At 42.4% G+C, this 24,890-nt stretch overlaps 1 protein-coding gene across 1 annotated transcript in view; it reads left to right on the top strand.

Annotated features, from left to right (window-relative positions):
• Positions 1-24,890, top strand: part of LOC147749172 (maestro heat-like repeat-containing protein family member 1) — a 41,359-nt gene that overhangs the window by 5,241 nt on the left and 11,228 nt on the right. The window contains exons 4-11 of the mRNA XM_086936538.1: positions 8,393-8,500; positions 9,706-9,826; positions 12,379-12,419; positions 12,709-12,850; positions 13,754-13,806; positions 15,131-15,238; positions 18,531-18,650; positions 19,629-19,727. Coding sequence (XP_086792664.1) covers positions 8,393-8,500; positions 9,706-9,826; positions 12,379-12,419; positions 12,709-12,850; positions 13,754-13,806; positions 15,131-15,238; positions 18,531-18,650; positions 19,629-19,727 — 792 coding nt within the window. The remainder of the gene's footprint in view (positions 1-8,392; positions 8,501-9,705; positions 9,827-12,378; positions 12,420-12,708; positions 12,851-13,753; positions 13,807-15,130; positions 15,239-18,530; positions 18,651-19,628; positions 19,728-24,890) is intronic.

Here is a 24,890-nt window from a genome sequence, read left to right as displayed (position 1 = left end):
AGCTCTTCAGCAGGGCTGGTTTGTGCTCGCCATCACGCTGTGCTTGACAAAGCAGGGTCCATTCATGACCTGTGAAAATTAAGCCCCTGGAGGGGGGGGGGGGTGTTAAGGGGAGAGAAAAGAGAAGAGGCAGCTTCGGAAATGAAGAGCAGGAGAGACGGAAAGAAAGGGGGAAGGAAAGCGTGGGACAAGGAAGGCGAGGACAGGCCTGCGACATGAAGCAATAGACAGCTGGAGAGAAAAGGAACGGCGGAGACAGGAAAAACAAGAACATACCTTGGTGGTTGAGTTGTAAGCAAAGGAAACGGCGTGCGGTAGAAATAGTTTGCATTTTAGAAGGGGCTGGAAGGGCTAGATGGAATGTGGTTGGAATAGTGCATAATTCAACAAATGATGGAAGTAAACTCCATAAATTTAAGTAAGAAGCGTCTGAATGTCGATCGAATGTAATTTAACGCAGTGACAGATAAACGGTTAAAAGAACATAAAGGGAGGTCATGAGGCTTTGTAATGAGAAAAAGAAAAGGAAACCAAGAAATGCTGTGGGTGGCGGATTTGAGAAGGACAGCAATTTGTGTTTCTACGTACCAGGGTGATGAAAAGCGCACAAGTGCGATTACTGTCCAGGAGCCACTGCACCTGCTGAGCCAACTGAAGCTACGCCCTGGAAAGGCGGCACAAAAAGCTGGGGACAGATATGCAGATGGACGAACTGAAGTAGTTATCTGAGTTCAATGGCTTTGTGTAGGACACTGTGCTACTGCCCCTCCTACACAATTGGGAGCTCAGTCCAGTACCTGCAGTTCCGCACCGAAGATGAAGTGCGAGTATTGTGTCAGTCAGCAAAAATGGTGATAGCCGGTGGGGGGGTGGCACGGCACATGCATGAAAGAGCAAACTTTGCAGATAACAACGGAGGCAAGTACAGCATCTATGGAAGTGTGCAGTGGAGTAAGCAGTGTGTGACGGCCCCTCGTGCAAGGAAGAAAGTAGACTCTTTGGCTTCTAGATCAAATGTAAAATGAAGCTTTAGTCTAGGTTTAATGGGAAACAGAGGCATTAGGGGCCTGGTGCCACTGCACCTGCTGCATGAATTGAAAGTACTTTCTTGGTAGTGTGGCTTCAAGACTATGGACAGGAGGCGTGTTGAGGGGCTGTAAAGAGCAGTGATAGAGGGAAGTTGATGTTACAGAAGAACACACACACAATTTGTACAAGCAAACCAGGTACAGATAAGAACAAGAGCGCGCCTCGCGCTCACAAGTGGGAGGCACTCAAAGTGTTTCCCTTGCGGGCACGAGCCAGGGGCACCATGTGTTTACAAGAGTGGATGATGGGTGGATAAGTGAAAGATTGGATGGATGCATGAAAGGCAGGAAGGATGCATGAAAGGGTAGATGATGGATGAATGAAAGGAGGGATTGAGTTAATGGGTGGATGGAATAAAGGAGTGAAAGGGTTGATGATGTATGACCGAAAGGATTGATGGATGAGGGAAAGGGTGGATATAGAGATAGATGAGTGAAAGGATAGGTTTGGAGATAGATGGATGGATAGGTTTGGATATGAAGGGTGGACAGACGGAATGGTGAAAAACTGAATGATTGATGAAAGACTGAATAGACAATAGAATGTAAAGGTTAAATGGTGGACATCAGGATGTAAATGGTAGGATGAAAGGATGAATGGATAGAACAATGGAAGAGACAAGAAATATCTTCTGGGGAGGGTCATGATGAGTTGCTTCATTTGCTTGGTGCCAATAAGAGCTTTGGTGCGAGGACATGGGGATATTTTCAGTTTCTTCCTACTCGCGTGCACAAAAATATATTGTATTGTGCCGAACAACAGCAATTAACAGTACGACATTAAGAAGGTGCAACTATTGCAAAAAAAGGAAATGTTAACATATCACATTTCTCTTTCATTTTGTGTAATGAGTTAACCTGCTTTGTTTATATAAACATATTTCTCATGTGTTTTCGTGTGTGCTGCAACTAATATACAAGTTGTTAAGTATCATCATGTCTTGCCCTTAGCCCCGCCCCTAGCCCCGCCCCCTCACTACACCTCTAGCGCATTTTAATGAGTACCTGCACTTATTTTTTCCCATTTAAAGCACTGACGTAAGGGATGCGCGCGCAGCAGGCCGCATGCTTGTGCGCATTCTAGCAAGCTGGTGGCTGCTTTGGGAGCACTTCCCAAAGCAGCCACCAGCTATATATGGACAGCGCATGCGCGCTGACTCATCAAGACCTAATCAGTGGTGTCAGGGGTTACAACTTTTTTGCGCCATGAAAAGCAACAGAATCAGTGTTTTTCTGGTGTGTATGGAACATTTTGCTTTTATTATTGCTTGCTTTCTACACTGATAATGCATGGTATATAGACAGTGTATGTACAGTGTATATGAGGTCCAAATACATTTTTGCAAATCAAACGTATTGTAGTACACCATACAATACTTCTTCAATGAGTCTTTGGTCATGTGCGCTCGCTTTTTCCTTCCCATGTCCCTTTTTTCTGTGAAAAGGCCCTCTCAACATTGGCACTTGAAATGGGCAATGACAAGACAGGCAGTACACTATTTGCTAACGCTGGCCACTGACATAGCTTTCTATACCTACACTATACCTTGAAGATTGCAATTCTCTGGACAGGTTCTGCAGCATTTGCTTTGAACTGGGCGATTCTGCCCTCCGAGTTATTGAAGTGGTCAAAAATAAAGCAGCACTTTTGAAACTACTGAGAAAATTCCCCTTTACTGAAGGGAACTAGAACTTGCACAGTGTACCACAGTGAGGATTCATTGACTTCAAATGCCATGGTTGATGAAGGGACATTTCTATGTCAAGCCGTTTCTCGTACATTGTAAAATAAAAGTTCCTGAATTGCTCTTCAACACTGATTTGTTTACCATATGGCAAGCACTCTAACATGGAACATGTTGCAGTGCCAAAGTCAATTTAAGGTGTCACCCAGACAACTCTCAAGACGATGTTTCACATTTACACCAAGTATGCAGAACACTTGGAAGACCAGGGTGTTTTCCGACTCTAGTTTTTTTTATGTCCACTACAGCAGTTATGTTTTCCTGTAAACATCTAAGACTTTAGTAGAGTGTACTTCTTTTCACATCACTAGTAATTTGCGAACAAATATCCTCACATTTCTTGCCTTTGGCATCATCATTCAGCAAACATGTTGTAAACGGTTTCCACATGGGTACTATAGCATTTCACAGCCCCTTGGTCCAAGAACCATCAGCTAAGTGACACAGTTCACAGTGGGATGACTTTTTCTTTGATGCCACACAAAGCACAAAATGAGAAATATTTGTGTTTTAGTCCCCTCGCACAACAAAACAGTGCACTAGGATGGACTAAAAAGTCAATAGCATTCTTCATTAACTCTGAAGATTGTAAAGATGCTTTTAGCATACCATCTAACAAGTGGAAAGGATCTCTTACAGGTATCAATTTTGAAAGGTCATTACACAGCTTTTTTATATATGTAGCTGAATCACTGCAAGTACAATCAAAATCACTCCAATCTTTGTTGAATTTAGAAAGAAACATTTTGCAGCGGCATACCGAGTGACACTGCGATCCATGTTTCATCCTGTCATGTTTCCACCACTATCCCAGATGCTTGGCGATAGCACTTTTTTCACATAAACTTGTCATTATACATTGCATTGAATGTTTAAAGCCTGTGGTGTTGTCAATTCACCTACTATCAATACTGACTCACTAGAAACTTGGGGCTGATCTATCAAGGGCTTTTACCCATTCTCTGTGGATAAATGTGATGGCACATTTTGGGACAGATTTGTATGAAACCAGCCATTTTACCTATCAGTAAAAGAATCAAACACAGCCAAAATATCAAATATGATTTTGATATTTCCTGATTCTCTACAGTTTATCAAATTATTAAACACGACCTAAAACATGCTTCTAAACTCTGCATCTTTAGACCAAAGACCACAAAACTTCAAAAAGCAAAAGGAAGAAAAAGCATTATTTCAGTGACATCCCTCAACAGCAAAACTCAAGCAGAATAATGTTAGCCCAGTCTTTCTTGCTGCCACCTTGTATAACTAAGTTATATTGTATAGGCCCCCTCAGGAAAAAATGACTCTTTCACTCTCCTTTTCCTTTCTTTGAATGGCATTTAATTAGTGGTACGCAGGTGTTTTTTCAGTGTTTATAAGTTTAAACTGGTGAGGGTTTATCAGTTATTATAGGTTTAAAACTAAGACAGCCAAAGTATACCCTATCCATGGTTTTTCAATTATTGCGAAACGATTAACACAGTGTACCCTTACTATTGTGGGGTCCGAGTTTTGATGTCAAACACAAGTGCAGTCAGTGTCCCCAAATAAGAGTCATTGCCACTGGTTTGAGTAGGACTGTGGCCCTTCTGATCCTTTGATGGCTTTCATCAAGCTCTTGTGGTGTGAAAAATTGTTCAATGTTGTGAACAACGCACATCAGAAAAGGGTCCAATAATATCCTTTAGTTATTCTCATTCTAATTATTTGCCCTCCTCTTCCTCCACAGATCCAATGAGTGATTTTGTCTTGGGCACGTCTTCTGCCTCTTCTCTTTTCTTGGACCTTCTCAAGTCCTATGGACGCTTACACTTTGATCATATCTCTAGTCGCTGTAGAAACACCTGTCATCTGACTAGGGGACAGGAATGAGTTTTGGATCAGTGCCCTTCACCAGTGTTTGTGGGGCTGCAGGTGATGGTGTGAAAACATGGGCAATGGGAGGTGGCATGGTGCCTGAAGGCTGCAGCACACTTGGCTTTGTCAGTGTCCCTGTGAGAGTAGGCCACAGTTGCTTATGCTCTCCCCAATCCCTCCAGAACAGCAAACGTACCATGTCCTTTTTGATCACTGTGAAAGATGGCGGGACCTTATTGAAGCTTGTAAGGAGAGGAACATGCACCACTTTTGGAGCCTGATAAAATGGGGTGCAGGAAGCACATGTAATCACTGCAAAATCATGTGGAGCCTGCTCTGTAGGTTAAGTTTTTTCAGATCAATATGCATCTAATAATAAAATGGATTATGACCCTTCTTGGGTTTATTTTAAATCATCGGATACTGTCTTCAACTTAGCTGATGTGACAATGGCGCTGAGCACTGTTACCATTGGGAGAGCGCCAGGCATAGTCAAGGTCCCCGCAGATATTTTTCTCCAGGATAAAGACAATGGAATCAAAACATAATGTTTTTAGCAAATGCAATTGCTCATGGAGCTCTGATCCCGGATACCTGGAGAGGGGCGGAAATCATCCTGATTTATAAAAAAAGGAGATACATCCTTACCCGGGAACTACAGGCAAATAAGCCTGTTAAACTCAATCCAGAAAGTCGTAGCTCAACTTATCTTGGCAAAAATTAAAACCTGTATTGATGATAATGACATTTTGAGTCCTCTTCTGGGCTAATATGAGCACTATTTATAAAGTATTCCGATTAATTAAAATTTATCGGTGGACAGTAACACTTGGAAAAGGAAGCCTTTATGCAGCCTTTGTTGATATTAAGTCTGCTTTTGACTTGATATCACGGCCCAAACTGTGGAGGGTACTGCAGGAACTCGGCTTGCCCCCGACCTACTTTTCCTAATTGTGCGCCTCTACGAATACAACTATGACCACATTTGTTGGGGGGGCGCCAGGAAACAAGACTGACCAGTTCCCGGTAAAGATGGGAGTACGTCAGGGTTGCGTTTTAGCACCTACGTTATTCTCACTCCTTATTAATGGTATTATTAGCTTTTTAGCTTCCTTTTCCACAGATGCTCCAGTTTTAGCAGGCACAAAAATTCCCATAATAATGTTTGCGGACCATATGCTTATACTGTCTAAAACACTGAGTGGGCTACAGCATTCGCTGTTGCATTTTGAAGAATTTTGCTTATTGCCTGGCCTAACAGTCAATAGTTCAAATAAAAGTTCATGACCTTTAAACCACATAGGTCATTTAATGGGGGGTAATGGATGGGCAATCCGTGGATCAGGTTGATGCATTACTTATCTAGGCATCACCCTGCATAAACGACTTAGCTGGAGGCCGCATATTGACACCATGGCCTTAAAGCACATGCAGTTGGCCGGAGCCATGAAAAAAAGGAACATAAGACATCACTGACTAAGCCCCTTTACCCCGGCACTGCACATCTATATTATGGGGCTTAGAGAAAATGCATCCTCTAGCTTTCTCCGAGAATAAGTTCCTGAGTGGGATAACAAGCCTACATCAAAGTACCCCTATGATTTAGGCAGAAAAGCCATAGTAGACCTTGCAAGGCTATGCCCTATTCTCTTCTGGCGTAGAATCTGGCGTACCCCAGAATTGGCCATCTTTGCAGACGGTCTTAAAGATATAATGGAGGCAGATCACTTCCACAAGATTGGCTGGCTATGCAACATCAGATCATTACTAATTAGCATGGGTATGCCATCACTGTGGGATGATCCTAGTGCTACTGGGTTCCCACCAAAACATTTAATTAAGCAAAAGTACTGGGAACCGATGGTGCAAGAAGCAAATAGAATGAGCGATGCCACCACTCTAACAGGGAAGTTCTAACAAATTAAATCAAATCCATGTTTTACTGTGACTTAATTAGTACTAAGCCGCTAGATCGCAAACTGTGTTTTCAGTTTAGAGCAGGCTGCTTCCCTTTGAAGTCCTTTACAGCTGCATGGTCCACTGCGGCCGATGACAAATGTCTAAACTGCACTGACACTGAAGAATCATACGCGCATGTGCTGTTTGTCTGTCCGGCGTACGCTGCTCCCCGCAAAGCCTGGCTGACACCCATTTGTAGGAACATGGGTACTCACTTGTTAAGTGTAGCAATGAGAATATTGTGTTCTGATCCATCAGTCCAGTGCGCAGTATCAGTGGAAACGTTTTTGAGATGGATGTGGACAATTAGATCTAGGCTCCTTTTGTACCTCTGTAAATGAAGTCTCCTACCGATAATAATAATAATATGCTATATTTTAATGCTTGGACACTTTTCTAAACTATCTATCAATTAGTAGCATTAATTTTGTCTATCAACATATAGTATATGCTCTTTTAATGTGTTTGATTATCTCTTTTTATTGAAATTTTCAATTTATTGTATTTTTTTTATAACTTGAAAAATCGTTTTTATGTGAATTGCTTTTGTGACATCTGTCGAATAAAGCTCATGTTGACTGACAGTTAAGCAAGGCCCAACCTTAAAAAAACAAAACCTATGAAAAGCCATTTTTTGGAAAGGCAAGGGTCAGTTTTGGTCATGATTCAAAATGGTGGCCAAAGATAAAATGGTGCCGCAAATGCAAATTTTTACATGAATAAGTGCATAATCAAAACAGCAAAAACAATTTTATTCTAACAAGGTCTGATGCTGGGGACAATTCAGATGCCTGTCCTTGTGTTGCATCTCACTGTAAGAATGATGCTTGTACACCTAGATCCCATCTTAGTTAACCTGATGCACATGTTGACTGGCTTAAGCGCAAAGAAATAAAATGCTCAGACACTTTGGGAATGGGACTGGCTCAACAGCAGTGCTCACAGGCAGTACAGAGGCCAACCACACAATCCAGCCTATGAGATCCAACTGCCCCTTAGACTTTACCAAGGCTAACTGGGCTATTTCTGGGGTGATTGGGGAAGGCACATGGGCATTCAGCTACTGCACTGATAAGCTGGGCTTTTCACTGACAGTGCATTATCTAGTGGGTTATTTTCTGTTGCATACCCCACTTTACAGTTTAAATGCCTAACATGGCAAACCACCAAATCCAGCGCAAAGTAGCATGAACATACTTCAAATCAGTATTTCATATCAAAACTGCCTACCATAAACGTGGTTCCTGGTATTCTTTAGTCTTTATTGAGTGTATTAAGTCCCATAAGGTATCACATACTTCCTCATCAAGTCATAGGGGAAGGGCAAATCTGTGTGGTGAGCACGAGATACTACTGTGTGGTGCCAGAGGCGCAATTTCTCAGGGGTAGTGTCCCATGTATCAGAACCTTATATATTATAAGTGAGTCCACCGGTATTTTGACAGTATATGAATGCTATACCCTCCCACGCCTAATGGCTGGGTACTTTTATACTCAACAGAGCGGAGCATGAGAGCATAACCGCATTTGTACATTTCTATTTACATGTTTGAGGCTAGTAGTTTTGCTTTCACATTTGGATTTGTCAAGAGGTTCTCTTTGTGCTTGACAACCTTGATTAGAAAGTTGTGATGTTTTAACTCTCAAATCTCTTGTCCCTCCATAAGGAGAGAAAACACAATTAAAATTATGTGCAAATACATCGTATTTTACTTTGCTTTCTTTTCCACATTTCCACAGATCGCTAGTCACCTGGATGATGAATCTGATGTTGAGGAAGAGACCATCCTTATCCAAATCTCTCAGCTCCTCAATACAATTGCATTACACCATAGAAATACTGATGAGGTAAGCGAGGGGGATGTGAAACAAGGTGGGTTATTTAACTAGGTGTATAGAAAATATAACTTGCAGAATGTCCAAAGACTCCTAAATTCCCGGGTGATCTTCATTATCCTCCGGCTCAAATACAAGCACATTTTTGTAAAGCTCCCTCTGCTGCAGGGTTGTATGTTGGAACCATGCAGGCATTTATCATACCTGCCTTAACAACGTGTTCTGAACCACGATTGCATGTTTGAAACGCATTCCTTTACCAGAGAAGTCGTTACAATGAATTGCCTTAGGGAAAGCGCTGGACTTTGGAATAGTAAAATGTACTATTCCAACTCCATTATGTGCAACAGTAGGGAAAGTGTTGGCCTTAAAGTCCAAAATTAGTCCAACAACGCTTTCCTTTAGGCGAGGCATCGCAACTACCTGTGTGGTAAAGGAATACATTGTAAAGATGCATTAGTGAGTTGGATCACATTGTTAATGCACACAGTGGTTCGAGATACGATGTAAAAGTTGTGTCCTCTGATGGAGGAATGGAGGTCTGCTGTCCCATGCAGAACTTCCCAGGGTTTGGAGCATTTGTACAAGAGCACCAATTGAATCCTACCTCATTCATTAGAATGAGGCAGAAGGGTTTGCAGCTTCTTCTAAATAGACTGAAATGAGACTTAATGGTACATCGGTTATATTGCATAACTTTGCTTCTCAATTTGCATCTCCTATTTGCTACCTGTCCCATGATACATCAGGCACCAATATTTCATATCAACATGGTTGTTCATTCCCAGCCATTGCTTTTCGTATTCTGGCACATTCCTAAAGATGATTCTATGAAGATTCCAACAGATAATGAGCTAATTTGCAAACTTCAGCTCACTTGTAGGGTTTTTGGAAAGTAACATGTTTCACACATTCTCTGCACATAATGGGTTCATTTTGAATGGATGCAGAATCCCAGATTGTAGCATTAAACACGGTTAGTGCTACATCAGTGTAATACTAGGCATCTGCCTTGGACCCCATCAGCGAGGAATTGTATCAGCAAGGGGATGAATCAAATATAGCCCCATCTCTTGGATATGGGAGCTTGCAAAATGCCCTATGAACTAAATAAAATGCCAAAACCCCTCCCACCAGCCATGATTGTTTATCTGTGGGAATAAAGCCTTATTAAATGCTAATGATACAAATAACACGTTCACCACTCTTTCTTGCAGGACTTTTGGAAAGAGATTTTGCTCTACATGCTGGAAGAGGGCTATACTTCATCTGTGCCAGCACTGTGCCAGATGGTACTTGTTGTAGATAAGAAAGCAAGCATCAACTTTAAGGAATGTGGTGAGTCTTAAACATCCTACTCATTGATGCCGTGGGATCTACCATTGAAGGTGGTTAATGCTTCCTCCTCCTCTCCGCAGATTCCCTCATATTTAGTAATGATCTGGCATGAGGTGAAGAACCAGTCCATTAGCTCAGGAGTTTGGTTAATTTACTATAGTATGTGGGTGTCATTCTTTCAATAACAGTGTTTGCTCTCACTTTAGTGATATATGTATCTGTGTTGATGTTGCTGCTTTCTATATAATAATAAATCTTCATTCGGAAGTAGTCACATCCATAAAAGATTCAAAAAAATATAAAATATAACTATAAGAAGAACTTCAATACATTAAAAGAGATACTGTGCAAATTTGCATGGTCCAAGCTGACGTCAGTCGCATCTTGAGCTTCTTGATCTAAAAGAATCCCTCAGGAAATTTGTGGCAACAAAAAGGGAATGGTTGTTAGGCAAAAGCTGCAAATGCATTACTACAACCCAGGCTTGTCTAAATTTCATGGCTTTTAAAAGGAGCCTAAGAATCAATCTCCTGGGGTGGGGAAAATATTTACATAAGAAGACAAAGTGTAAGGTGTCCTGTGGCGGCCAAAAGTGTGGCAGGGTATGCTCAGACGTGAGTCCCTTGCTCACTTTGCCACTGGATTCAATCAAGCCGGGCTGAAGACGGCTGGAATGCCAGAAACCGGTCCTCGGAAGCTTGTTTCCGGGCCAGGGAAGGCATGGCTTGGCAGATTGGGCTGGACTGTTCCCATGAGGCACAGGGTCAGACTAATTAGCATATAGCCATGTCTGAACTGGGGGGGCAGAGTGGGCTAAAGAATGGTGATGGATTAAACCCAGATCTTTTGACTGGGTGTGAGTGTTTGATTGGTTTAGATGCTCCGTCCATTACCACCCCCTTTTGTACTGCTTTTGGCCGCCATAAGTGTGGCAGGGTATGCTCAGACGTGAGTCCCTTGCTCACTTTGCCACTGGATTCAAGCAAGCCGGGCTGAAGACGGCTGGAATGCCAGAAACCGGTCCTCGGAAGCTTGTTTCCGGTCCAGGGAAGGCATGGCTTGGCAGTTTGGACTGGACTGTTCCCATGAGGCACAGGGTCAGACTGATTTGCATATAGCCATGTCTGAACTGGGGTGGCAGAGTGGGCTAAAGAACGGTGATGGATTAAACCCAGATCTTTTGACTGGGTGTGAGTGTTTGATTGGTTCAGATGCTCCGTCCATTACCACCCCCTTTTGTACTTCTATCTGTGACTAGCATAGATGCCTCCCCTGGTCGCTTAAAGATAATGTGCCCGGTGATATGGGAGGGTCCGCCGCCTTGTTCTCTATATACTTATTGTAGTTTGTCAGCCATAAAGTTACTTTCTGTTGGTTTCAGCTCTTCATCTGGTTATTACCCTCACGCCACTTAAATGCAATGTGCTGACTGTCTCAGGTTTCCACACACTCTGTGAGACTTCTCAGGCCTCTAATGGTCCTCTTCAAACCTTGGAGTATTCTTGCTCTCCATGGAGTTACCTATCTCTGGTATGGTGATCAGACCTTTCTGGGTATGGTACCTATTTATACGCTTTTACTTTAGTCAGCCGCAAAATGGATGTATTTTATTTCTCTATTGAGTTACTTTTGGTTATGATATTTGTCTCTTCAATGTTTCTGGTTCATTATTTTGGACTTCAGATCCAGACTAAATTGCTAGTTATTGGCTCTCACTTGACATATGGACCTGATAGACAGGGAGGCCTACTCAATGAGGGTAAGTGAAAATAATTATTTGGACTGACTCCAAGGTCAAGAAGTAGATTTGCATCATGTGGTGAGAACCTGTAATTGAAAACTACATTTCCAGAGCTCCAATTAGCAGTCCCCACTCAACTTTCCAGTGAATATGTTGATAAAGTACAAGTAACCTGGGCAGATGGTATCATAGTCTATTTCTTTGTCACTCATGTAAAGGGTCCTAAGCAGAACAGAACAGGCAATTATGTATTCATTATAGCCTGCTCCCCAGGTGATTAACATTATTAGAAAATGGTTATGCAAGAACATGTTTTGGTGTCCTCTTTCTGTTGGGATATCCGCTGTCGCAGAATGACTCCTCTTTAGCATGGTCCATTCAATATGTAGGGCGTGTCCACGGCTCCTGTTGCATCCTCTCTTATCCCACTGTAGTCTTCTGTCACTCAATGACAGCTGAAGCAGGACCATTGCATGACAGCTTAGGTAGCATCTTCTGCGGCTGTCATCCTTGACAGCAATTGTTGGGGTAGGGAGGTGGAGCATTGTAGCACAGACCATTGAGGTACTGTATACCACTAGCAGCATCCGTTGTGGTGGGGTTGTCTTTGTCAGTATCTGCAGGGACATTAAAGCATCCTCATGACCTCTAGTGCCTTATTGAAATACCACCCATCACTCCATACTCTTCTTTGCAGATACTACTGAGTGTCGTAAGTGTGTTTGTCAGCCACATGTCTTCCTTTGGCAAGTGTTGCTCAGTATTTTATGGACTGAGTATGACATGTCTTCTTTCTTTTGTATCTAAACAGCTAAAGGAATTCCAATACACAGCCTCTTCATAAGATTGCTTGTGAGTATCCACCCCCACCATATTCCAACAGATCCCTCTCCTCAAGTTCTTTGCTGGCATTTCTATGCAACCTGCCCATGGAGAGCTTGCATTCAACTCGGCTTTTATCCTTTTGAACTTGATGGTTTTATTTCTAGTCAATTGGTTATCAGTAAGACATACTATTTATATCACACAGAAACAGCCACAATGAGGTATTAAGTACTGTATAGAAAACAAGGTAGCATTTCCAGATGCTTTAAAGACCAGTGAGTATTCTCTTGCTGAATTCTTTGTTGTGGGTTTTCAGGTCATTTCTTCACATCCTCGCTGGGATATCGAAAAGGGAACCGCTGTCTTGGCTCTTCTCGAACGCCTGATTCCTGCAAACTACCCGTTTTTAGCGAGGCTCATCAGAATGAAGATCCCCCCATTGATAACATATTTGGAAGGTGAGTTCCCAAAGCACAAGCCATTGAGCACCCAATTTAAACAAGCATTAATGGTATTTCAAACAAGTATTGACAAAGCTATTAAGCCTGGTGTTGGCTGCTAGTTTTTAGGCTTTGTCCACGCTTGTTTTTTTCACAGTTTTTGTAAGCCTTTACTGTGGGAGGAGATGCCAGGTACTCAAAAAGCCCACATTCCCTTAGTAGTCCCTGGAACTAAAGAAAAATACTTTGTGGATGTGCTCCTTGTGACCCTCACGGGTGAGTAGTGCGCTCTACAAGTGTATTGATTGATTGATTGAAAAAGCAGAATGCCATCACTTACAGTGAAGTTAGCTTAAGGCTGATTTGGCCCATGATGAATGCTGTGGAGGGCAGAAGAGAATGTGAATGATATGAAACAATAGGTCAACAGATGAGGAGGTCGAACTATGAAGTGTTATAATCATTTTGGTCTTGGTTATAATAAAGGAGTATTTTTCTATATGTATGTAATTTTAGAGCAGGTATGCACTTTTTATCTCTGAACCACGACGGCCATCCCCTATGTGATCAAGGCTGCATCTGACAGCCAAATGCTTTCAGGCTAAAGCTCTGTAAAAATAGATCTTCTGCAAACAAGTGATGTGGCAGCCTTTCGGTTATATAAGAAAGGAAACAAAAATATATAAACCTAAAATTACAACCAGATATAAGGATGTAAGAGTGACATCAAGGGCACATGAACAACTGATGACATTGAATTCAAATCCCAGGACAGGCTGAGCCAACAGCCAGATTTTGCACACTTTGAATTGTGTGACTCTACTTCTGCTAGTGCTTGGTATTTAAGCCCATGGCATTTGAAATGTTGCCTGCTGTTCACTTTTACTTACATATTTTCTTTTTTCCCAACTGCTATTTCAGCTGCAACTGAAAGAAACTTTGACTTGGAACAGTGGAAATGCGCGCTTGTTTCAGTAAGGATTAATTGCTAATGAATGTCACACATGGCTCTTAACGCATTGTCTTTCATATTCACTCATTTAGAGTGAATTAATGCAGATATTAAATTCACCCCATCATAGTGCTGTTCTGCTATGTGGTTGCAATATGTTCACCATATGCCTATTGTTTCTCTGGATTGTGAATGGGCACGGTGAGGGAGAAGCCAATCTCGGTACACAACTTTTTCCTAGAATGCAATATTTACCAGAACCATTTAAAACCTCATTGGCCATATTCACATTCAGAACCTTGGAATTACGTGCTTACTGCAGATAGTCCTGCATGTATAAGATTTTATCTCCATGTTTTACCTACATAAATTACAGGCACTGCAGTGATTATTGCATTAAATCAATCTGACTGTTTTTACACAGGGTTAGAAATGTAGCCCCGTGTTGGAAATCAGGTCCTCTGACTCTTTTTGTCCCCAGGATAGTCACACTAGCACAACATTCTTCTTTCCCTGGATTGTCACAATATCACTCTTCCGGGTCTGCCAACTGCTTTTCACATCATCAGAATGTTTATATTCTGCAATCAGTTTGGCATGTGATCAGTGCTCTCCATATTCATCTGAATTGTTACTCTGTCACTGTTCTAGTGTAACCTTGTAATGGCCAGGTTATAACTGTCTCTATTCAATCCTTGGTTATCGCACTCCTACTTGGTTCCTTTGTAACAGTGTATTCTTTGCCAGGTCATCACACTTCACTTTGCTTTTATTGTGCTCCTGTGAGGTAATTTTCTTTTCCTTGTGTTCAGTCTTCACCCTTATTAACACTACATTTTCATTCAGCCCTAACTCTGGTGATCTAAGGGTATATGGAGCAGATTTACAACCCTGTCCGCCCCTTTTTCGTCACTTTTCCCACTTTTCCCATGTTAAAAGTGGCTCAAGGGGCTTGTAAATCAGCCCCTAGAGGCTTGCATTCTGCTCCTAAGTATATGATATAGCTGCGAAATCCCCATGTGTTTTCTGTCTGGATGGCTGCACTGTAACTCTTTTCACAATAATTTGCAGGCAGCATGCTTTTGGTGCGTATGTTTCTGTATAAATCACTGCCACTGTAAAGGCATCCTATTTCTTCTGACCACTGATTTCACACCACACTATTTACGTGCTGCTCTATGTGTTCTCTGGTTCTTCTGTCCACACATTATTTCATCATTACTGAGGTTGTTGTCAGCTGAAGTTTGTTTTCCCATATCTTCTCAAAGTCACTGCAAACATCAGCTGTGGATACTGCATTAATGTTTATATTACTGCATTAAAGTCTCTCACTGTTTTCTTTTTAGTTCCTGGGGACTATCCTGAAGCAAGCACCATACAGAAAATGGCATGCCTTTTTTATGGAAGAACTCACCGCACAAATTGACAGTTTTGCCCATCATGAGAATGAGGAGGTTAGTGCTCTCAAGGGTCATTTGGAAAGGCAGTTTAATACAAAGTCAGAGAAGGATATAACTTTGTATTCCAATCGCACTGTGATTGGTAAACTACACTTGTATACTATGGGTGCACAGCACTGGAATTAGTCAGTCGGGAAAATCAGGTATGGTTCTCCAACTCCCTGGAAAAGCCAACCTTCTTAGAGTCAGATGGAGATAAACACCATGAGGTAATTCCTCTCCACCTGGCTCGTTAGGAGACACCACATACCAGGGCTATACTCCTTGCCCTAATGGATCTTCTTTAGCCAATAGGTATTATTCATTAGAGCCACTCCCCATTCAGTGGATGTAAGGTCATATTCATGCAAAAATCAGTGGAGCTATTGTTCCTATTGAAAAGCAAGGATGAAAGAAAGGCAGACAAGAAGGGGGAACCCTAAGGATTATTTCTTGGTGCCCTCACACATCAATGAGGATGTCATGCTTCATAGTGGGCGTGCTCCTTGTAAGGCCATCACTGTAATGCTCTATGGGCCCCACAAAGAGTCGCTTTAGCGGGGATCTTTTTATTTTTGCTGTCTGATGAAAAGTGTCTGTGTGAGGGCATTTTGAATGTGGGGGTGGAGTGAAAGTCTAAAGTGAAGGGAAGGGAGACTAAAACTATCTAAGAGATACCAAACTGGACCTTAATGTGATGGGTCCCTTGCAAGGATTAAAAAACATAATTTAGTAGGGTGATGTACCCAAGTAGCCTAAAGTGTGGGCAGGTCGCTATGTTTCACGCCCAATGGCCTAAAAAGGATCCACAATGCTTCTTCAGTACCTAAAAAACGGGTGGATAACCCTTTCCCACACCTAAGGCGTGACATCCAGTATAGGTATTCCCTCAAAAGAAAATACCCGGTTCAACAAGTTAAAAATTGATCATCCAATCTAGAAAATAAATGAGAATATAAAAAAAAACACACAGTAAGCAAATGTTTTGTATATATGGTCCAATGATTCACTGGAATCGCTTTTCCAGCTCACTGTATCACATTGTCTCCAAAGGTACAAATGTTCATGCTAATATTGGTGCTGATCAGTCACCACAATGTGAAAAATGTGAAAAACACACTTGTACTTACAATATAACAGATAAAGCAAGTGGACATACGTGGAACAGACAACATAAAACCAATCTCTGGTGGTGTTACACATCGCTTCATGAGTGATTGGTTGTCTTCAGGTGTGAGTGCAGGGTCTTACACTTTGATACAATGTATTATGCCCCATAGTTCAAAAGCACAAGAGTCTATTCTCCTCTGCTTTAAGGTGCAGGTAATTGGAGTGATTTTTACAGGTGTGGTGTGTGCATTTGCGGGAAGAAGTGATGACCAAATGGCCAATGAGGAGAGGAGGGGTAACCTTGAGCCAGTAGGAGCAAGCCCCTCACGTGCTGGTGTAACAGAGGTATCATCCCTCATTGGCGGCCATCTCAGAGTGTGTAGTGCTGAAATGCTGGCCGACCCAAAGTCAACCATGGTTTTTGAAAGGTGGCATCTAAGCAGTAAACTAAGACAGTTGAAGGTTTTCTTAATGGAAGGTGATGGTAAGAGAAATGTATGGGGCACCTAAGTGCTCACGCATATATAGTGACGGGAAGCAAGTCAGGTGCACATAAGTGCTTGCCATCCCTCATGGATTATTCTAGGCATATTGGCGTCTATGTTCATGTTGTAAATATGGGCGGTCACATTTAATAAGTAACAAGGGCGGCTAACTGGTCTACTGCCAATGGATTTGCATGCTTGGAGAGCACTGTTGGGCAAATGGCTAATGAGGATAAGAGAGAAGAGTAGGGGTGTGCTAGAAGTCATAGGAGTGAGACCCTCATGTGCTGGTGTAACAGAAGTATCATCCTTCAGTGGTGGCCATCCTGGAGTCTGTGGTGCGGTTAAATGTGGGCTGGCCCAAAGTCATCAATTATATTAGTAAAACGGCATCTAAAACAGTAGACTAACACAGTTAAATGTTTTCTTATGAAGGGTACCACCTCATTGTTTCCACAGAAACATTTGTAGTAATGAAGAAGATACCCATGGCAAGTCGCAAAAGGCTTATCATAAGCACTGCTTTTTGTGGTATATGAGACTCTAAAGCAGGTATGTTACATGGTCTCAATGGTGAAATGGTAGATCAGATCCCCTGTATGACGGCATGTCAATAAATCCATTGTAAGGGAGTATCTGATTTAGCAGGAGTCTGACATGGGAATTACACCTTGCACCAAGGGATTTCATCATTCAGACCTTTGCTGTTCATGGAGAGGCAGAAAATACACCATTGCTCCCTTCTGAAAAGTTTAACAGGACTACATGAGTTACTTGCCATACATGAAACAAATTTGTTTACAGTGTGTCTTCTTTATTTTCTAATTTAGTTTCTAGGTTGGATGATCAATTTTAAAAATTTTGAACAAGAAGTTGTTTTCTAGGGCAATACCTACACTGCATATTACGTCTTAGGTGTGGGGTAGGGTTACCCCCCCTTTTAGGTTCTGAAGAAGCACTTTGGATCCTTTTTGGACCATCATGCGTGACACATGTTGACCTGACCACACAGATTTAGGCTACTTGGATACATCACGTCCCTATAGTAGCCCTTACCAAATTACGTTTTTCAATCTTGCAGAGGGAACCATCACATTAAAGTCCTGCGTGGTATCTCTTAGACTGTTTTAGTCTCCCTTCATTTCACTATACCCATTCACTCCACCCCACACATTCAAAATGCCATCACACTGGCACATGTCATCAGATAGCAAACCTAAAAAGGTCTTTGCTAAAGCGACCCTTCGTGGGGCACTGCAGCACCAGCCCTATGAGGAGCACGTCCTATGATGATATAGTACATCTTCATGGATGTGTGATGGCACCAAAATATAATCAAAGGGATTCTCCCTTCTTTGTCAGCCTTTCTTTTTCTTTGCTTTCTGAAAGGAACAGTACCTTCACTGCCTTTTGGATTAGCAGTTTCGGAGCATAGGTACTGGACCTTTACTGGCTCCCAGTCCTCCCTCTTCATTGTTTTGAGTCATATTCATGGCCATATCCAAATCTCTACAATGTCCAGAAGATATAACATGACATAACATAACAAACATTTCACTCAACTCATTAAGAGTTGTTTCATAGTGTGAGTTGAAGACATGTGTAGAGTGAATCAAAGATGAATACTCCTCTATAAGTATTACTCTCATAGAGTGGGCAGGAGTTTCTTTTCATTCTTAACTCAGACTGTCTTTAATTTACTCCTATATTAGGGTTTTATTTTCCGGTGCCTCGGGAAGTGCCTCGCCGCATGCGATGATACTGAGCTGATCTTACGTTACCTTCGAAAGATGTTCAATTCTACTAAGTTTATTACAACTCCTCACCATGCAGTAAGTATCAAGTGTATTTCTATTCCCCTTAGGTAAAATGTGACCCTGTATGACCAGAACAAGCACATGGAGTCTTAAGGAACTGAAGAACATCTGGGTTATATTGTTCTGGATTGTAACTTCATTAAAGGAGCTTGATGGTAAATTAATGATAACAGGAAACACCTTCCTCACTTAGCTCATCCTGTCACCCAAAAGTGTGATATCTACCCCATGGATAGCCAAATCATATCAGAGTGGACCCCTCCACAGAGTGGGTGAAGAATAAGCTAGCTGAAACTAGAAGTGTAGCGCCTTTGTTCGGGTTACTACTGCTGCATTTCATCAGGGATTATTTTTGCCTCTTTAGGTGATCCGTCTTGATGGACACAAGTGAATTATTTATATAAATCAAGCTTAATCAATGTAGCAGATAAATGGGATGACGATCTAAAGCTTTGTGAAGCTTTCAGAAAGGCCCAAATAGATAACAGAGCTGTCTGTTTCTACCTGTTGTCAGAGGGGGGCGATTTCTCAAAGAATGAAGGACAGAGCAGAATCTGGTATAATCCCTGCACAGTACCCTTGAGGAAGAGAGGATAAGCATTCCTTCTAAAGAAAGTGCACTCCTTCTTCCCAAATGCTTGTGTACTAAAAAGTCCTTGCAGTTTCTTTAGGTGAAAACCAGAAAGAACTAAGTTACAGAACACAAATAGTGACTGAACTCTCATCTTATTGTCCATAGATGTTTCTTCAGTAGCATGGTAAGGACACTCCAGCATAGTTGTATAGGGGGTATCCTTAAATCATGCTTTCTGGAAACTGAATATATTTGCTTTACTAGTGGAGAACCATTTGTAATTGCCAGTTGTAAACACTGAAGGTCCAATCAAGAACCGTATCATTATAATTTCTTTCGAATATGGAATCTCTATTCCTAAATGCCTGTGTTTGGTTAATGTTTCCCTAATGCTGTGAGTTGTCTTTCACTCTTTGCAGGATATAATAATTGGATTTCAAACATGTGCCAAGACTCATCCATTCGAAAGCCGTCGGGTTATTGAAGAGTACAAAGGCTATCTTTTTGCTATTGACCTGGTAAGAACCATGCATCTCTTTTTGTCTCATATTTCCAACTTTCCTCAGCAGTGGCGATTCACATCTATAAAAGTGTAATTTGCAATTAGATAACAGTTTACAAGAAAGAAAAGCAAAAATATGTCTAAAGGCGTAGGTGGTCTACAATACCGAAAACAAAAGAAATTTAAATATTTATTTTGAATGGGCTTATGATACCAAATGCAACAATGTCTTAAATTCACTATAAACAACAAGAACATTCAACCTTTACTTCCTCCTTTGCATTACCCATGACTTCAGAAGTGATAGAGCACAAAGGGAAAGGCTGCCCTCCAAGGCGACTCGCATTTAGGAATCAATACAAGACAGGGTCTAAGACCGGTCCCTGCACTCCGAGGTGGCGGAGTACTCAGGATCAAACACCAGGCCTGGCTAAAGGCTGGGCTCTGTATCCACAGGATACACAATACAGTTACATTGAGGAAAGGGGAAGGGCTCTGTTCATAACTCCAGTTGAAATATTGACTGGCTTAAGCCAGGAGGCAACCTTCACTGGCCCTGGTGTGTTGTGCAACATTCAGGACATCCTGGGGCCGAATAGCAAAGGCAATCTGAGACAAAAGTCTAACTTTACAACTTCTGGTATTCACAGAAGTTATTTATGACTTTTGGTATTCAAAGAGGTCATTTATGAGTCGTATCTATACGTTTGCAGTCGGGCCGGAATCTTCGCCTCTGTGCCAAACTCTACACACCCAGGCCTTACTCTCCGGCTGGGGCCGTACTCTCCAGCTGTGGCATTACTCTCCATTTTGAGTCGTTCTTTCCAGCTCAGGCCGGATGAAGTGTAATAAATGGGCTGGAATGCAAAATTTACAAAAAGGAACATTAGGAACATGTGATAAATTGTAGAGGAGGCCATTTAAAACAGTCTGGCAGGGAAAAGGGTATGGCCAGACACTGCATCATGACCCAGATAAGTTTGCTCCTCTGTATCATGGTACAATTTGTGCTTACCTCAGTGTTGACTGTAGTGTAAACACTACAGTCAACACTTAGGGCGCTCCCCTTAGTGTTGACTGTAGTGTTAATACCAGAGAGTGTGTGTGTGTGTGTGAATAAGAGCTACAGTAGGAGTAATGGGACACATTAAAGTTAGGTGCAGTGATAGACTCCAGGTTGTGTATATTGTGGCAATTATGGAACAGTTTTTGTTTAATGTTAGTCTTAGGGATACCTTTATGGCTAGAGATGAAGTATGGGTTTGATACAGGGTATTGGTAAATGATTTTCTTAAGGTTAAGGATACTTTGCAGGATTGAACTAGGTTTAGGTTTATGGAATGTAGGTGTAAATTATGCTGCTAGTGTTAGGGGTTTTGTGTTTGGGTTACATTGCATAAGAGTAATGGGCAATTGATGAGGATAGTGTTATCGTTAGGCATAGGATTTGCAGTTCGTGTACCTGGTTCGTGAATGAGAAAATGAGCTGGGTGTCGGAAGCGTGGAATACTATCCTAAGTCTGTGTTTTCTCACAATGGTGGCAAGAAGGACCATGCAGATGTTGAGGAGCGTGGGGCTGATAGAGGATCCTTGGGGTACTCCGCAGCTGATCTCTGTTGGTTCAGAGAGGAAGGGCGGGAGTCTGATTATTTGAGTTCGGCCGGTGAGAAAGGAATGGATCCATTCCCCTGAATGCCGGCGTCGCAGAGTCTGGCGGTTAGTGCACGGTGGGAGACGGTGTCGAAGGCTGCTGATAGGTCTAGTGGGATGAGGGCAGCCATGTGTCCTTGGTCAAGGAGGGTGAGGATGTCGCCCGTGGCGGCTAGTTGGGTAGTCTCATGCGGAGGTTGCTACGGAATACAGATTAGGAAGTGTAGAGGATCGAGTTGGATTCAATAAAGTTCGTGAGCTGGTTGTTGACGATCTTCTGTTTGACTTTGGCTGTGAAGGGGAGGAGAGAGGTGAGAAAGGAACGGATCCATTCCCCTGAATTCCGGCGTCGCAGAGACTGGCGGTTAATGCACAGTGGGAGACGGTGTCGAAGGCTGCTGATAGATCTAATAGGATGAGGGCAGTCATGTGTCCCTGGTCGAGGAGGGTGCGGATGTTGCCCGCGGTGGCTATAAGGGCAGTCTCAGTGCTAAGGTTACTACGTAATACAAATTGGGAAGTGTAGAGGATTGAGTTGGATTCTATAAGTTTGTGAGCTGGTTGTTGACGATCTTCTCGGTGACTTTGGCTGCAAAGGGGAGGAGAACGATGGATCTATAGTTCTGGAGGTTGTCAGCTCTGCGGAGGGCTTCTTGAGGAGGATCTTGACATCAGCGTGTTTCCAATCACCGGGAAACATGCCTGTTTTGAGGGTGCTATAGGAGAGGTGGCTCTGTGGTAGATGTACGTCGGGCTGGGGTCAGTGGGGGCTCCTGAGTGTATGCTTCTCATGGTTTTAGCTGTGTCTTCTGTGGTGACAGGGGTCCATGCGGTGATGGTAGGCTGGTTGTAGGTGTAGTAGCGGTGCCTAGGTTCCGCTGAGTAAGTCCCAGATTTCTACTGCATGTCTGTGCAGGGAGCGTATGCTGAGGAGTATGCAGCTCAGGGGAATGGGTGCACTGGCATCCAGTGGGTAGGCACAAATAAATATCACGTAGTCCCAGGGCTTTAAGTGGGCTGGGTCTTGACGGTGCACCAGCAGTACTAAAAAACAGGTGCTGAGATGGGTCCCTATTGGGCTTTTTCATTTGTATAACGTGCCCTTATTATTGCTCTCTCTTTCTAACTCCTGGGGCTAGGTACCCTCTCACACTCCAGTGGATTTGAAAATGCAAAAGCTTATGTGTCCCTTGCCACTGCCTACCTGGGCTCTCTGCAGGAGGCGCCTTTCACTGCAGTGTGGGCCGCACTGAAGCAACCTCTCAATCCGTGTGCCACCTCTTCAATAAAATAGGAACAACGCCTACTTTTCTCAGAACGTAACTGTGGGTCGAAAGGTTGGTATGTGATCGAAAAGAGTGGCAGATTGTAAAGTACTACACTATGAACATTTTGAGAACCATTGGAGTCATTTTACACTCATCTAATTTGAAGAAACCTGTTACATATGTTTCTTTTATTATATTGGATTACACCATATTTGCATGTACATGTGATTTTCCTAGGATTACCTTTGTACACATGTGTGCTACTTTGTGTGCATACCCCCAAGGACAGGATGCCATATTGCACATTTATGTCTGCATCTACAAATTTGTCCACTACCCCTATACCGTGGCCAAAACACACGCAGTCATTTTTGTTGTCAGGCATACTGCTCCCACTTACTCATAAACCACAGTGTCTGCTTGGTCAGTCTATCTTGCTCTATGCCTCACTCTGAGAATGCGAAGAAAACATATATGCATTGGTACAGGCAAAGCCTTGCACCGCTATTCAGGTATCTCTCTGATGGTAAATTACACAGTTAGATTAAGTCATGTTTTTAGGTCTTGGCTCTAGACAGCACACATGAGCTGTCTCAAACCAAGAAATACTGCATCCACTACATAGGCTTCAGCCTGCCCATGGGCTTCCCATTTGCTGAAACCTTTGTCACTCTTAAATTCTATCCGCATAATTCCACAGCACACCATGCCACATATTTCCACTACACAACTTCCCACTACGCCACACAATTTCACAACAAACAATTTCAATCCAACATTTGCACTACCACCAAACCTGTCATCTCTCTTCCACATACCCACAGCCTCTCTCATCTCGCAATACCACTGCCCTCTCATCCCTCCCTCACATACACTGTCTCCTCTCTATACTGCCTGCTCACACACGCTACCTTCCTGTACCTCCTCACGCTCTGCACTGGTCCGCTTCTCCCCCATGGGTGCCCCTTCCACTCATGCCTTTTTCTCTCTCTCTCTCTCACTTGTATTCTCTCTCACCCCTCTCTCTCGCTCCCTCACACACTCTTACCGCCTCTCTCATATGGTTCTCTTCAGGTCTTGAAGCACAGTTTCTTTCTCGTGCCTTTTCAAAATTTCAATCCCTCAAACCCATCCTCTCCTCCTCTTCTTTGGGTGTCTTCTGCTTACACATGTGGCCCCACTGTATGCATCTATGGCCTGCTGTCCCCTTCTTTTTGCTACCCTATCTCAATATCAATCACCACTTCCTGCACAAACTACCTATTCCTCTCGATCTTCTTTTCTATCTATTCTGTGCAGCTCTCATCCCTATCTGTTCACTATGCCACAACATTCCCTTTCACAAATACACAACACAATTTCAAAACTAACAATGTCCAATACAACCCACATATTTCCACTCTACACCACATACATCCACTTCACTCCAAACCAAAATATACAGGTAAAAGGCATTGTCATGTACGTCAATTGCTCTAAATATCAAAAATCTGAGTCCTAATGTATTGCAAATGCTTGTTAAATTATGCAATCCAATAACTGTGAAGGTCTCTGTGCATTGGCTGAGGGTTATGAAAGGGATAATGTAGATGATCAGTGGCTAATAAAGCAAGACAATGAAAGGCTCAGACTAGATGAAGAGTTTAGAGAAATACAACAGCACCTACAAAGGCTGAAGTGAGGTGCCTACTTTAACCAATAGTTGTCAATCTAGAAACATGTAATTTGATTCTCTTAGAATACATCAGTCACAACAGCAGTTCCACCTCTTCCTAGGTAACCTAACACTCTACACTGATATTGCATGTATGTATGCATAGATATTTCTATAATCTGAACTTCATAAATATTGTAGTGTTGATGGATGGGCCAGACCATCAAATAGTGTACTCCGTTTGGACAGGACAGTGGTGGCATGTACTCTACTGACCTGGCAGACATACAGCCAACCATATTGAGGGATTTCTTCCCCCTGAAAATCCCATGCTAGTTTGTAGGACTTGGGTCAATAATACCAAAAGTTGTGAAGAAATTCAGATGGCACATCAGCAGGGTCAGCTTTGACTGTGATGTGAACAGATTGGTGGAGATTCATTGCTGCATTTCACTCTGATTCGAGAGTAGCTATTGCACAAGAGATAATTCTTGTTGTATTTCCTGTAGCTGGATAGTAATTTATTTCTTTAAAAAAATTATTTTACTTAGTTTTCAACAATTTTAAGATCACAATACTGTGACACTGCTTCGCCATCCACCTGAT

This window comes from Lissotriton vulgaris, chromosome 1_1 (assembly GCF_964263255.1).
Source record: "Lissotriton vulgaris chromosome 1_1, aLisVul1.2, whole genome shotgun sequence".
NCBI lineage: Eukaryota > Metazoa > Chordata > Amphibia > Caudata > Salamandridae > Lissotriton > Lissotriton vulgaris.
Note: the sequence above shows the minus strand (reverse complement) of the source record. Positions and strands in the feature narration are given on the sequence as shown.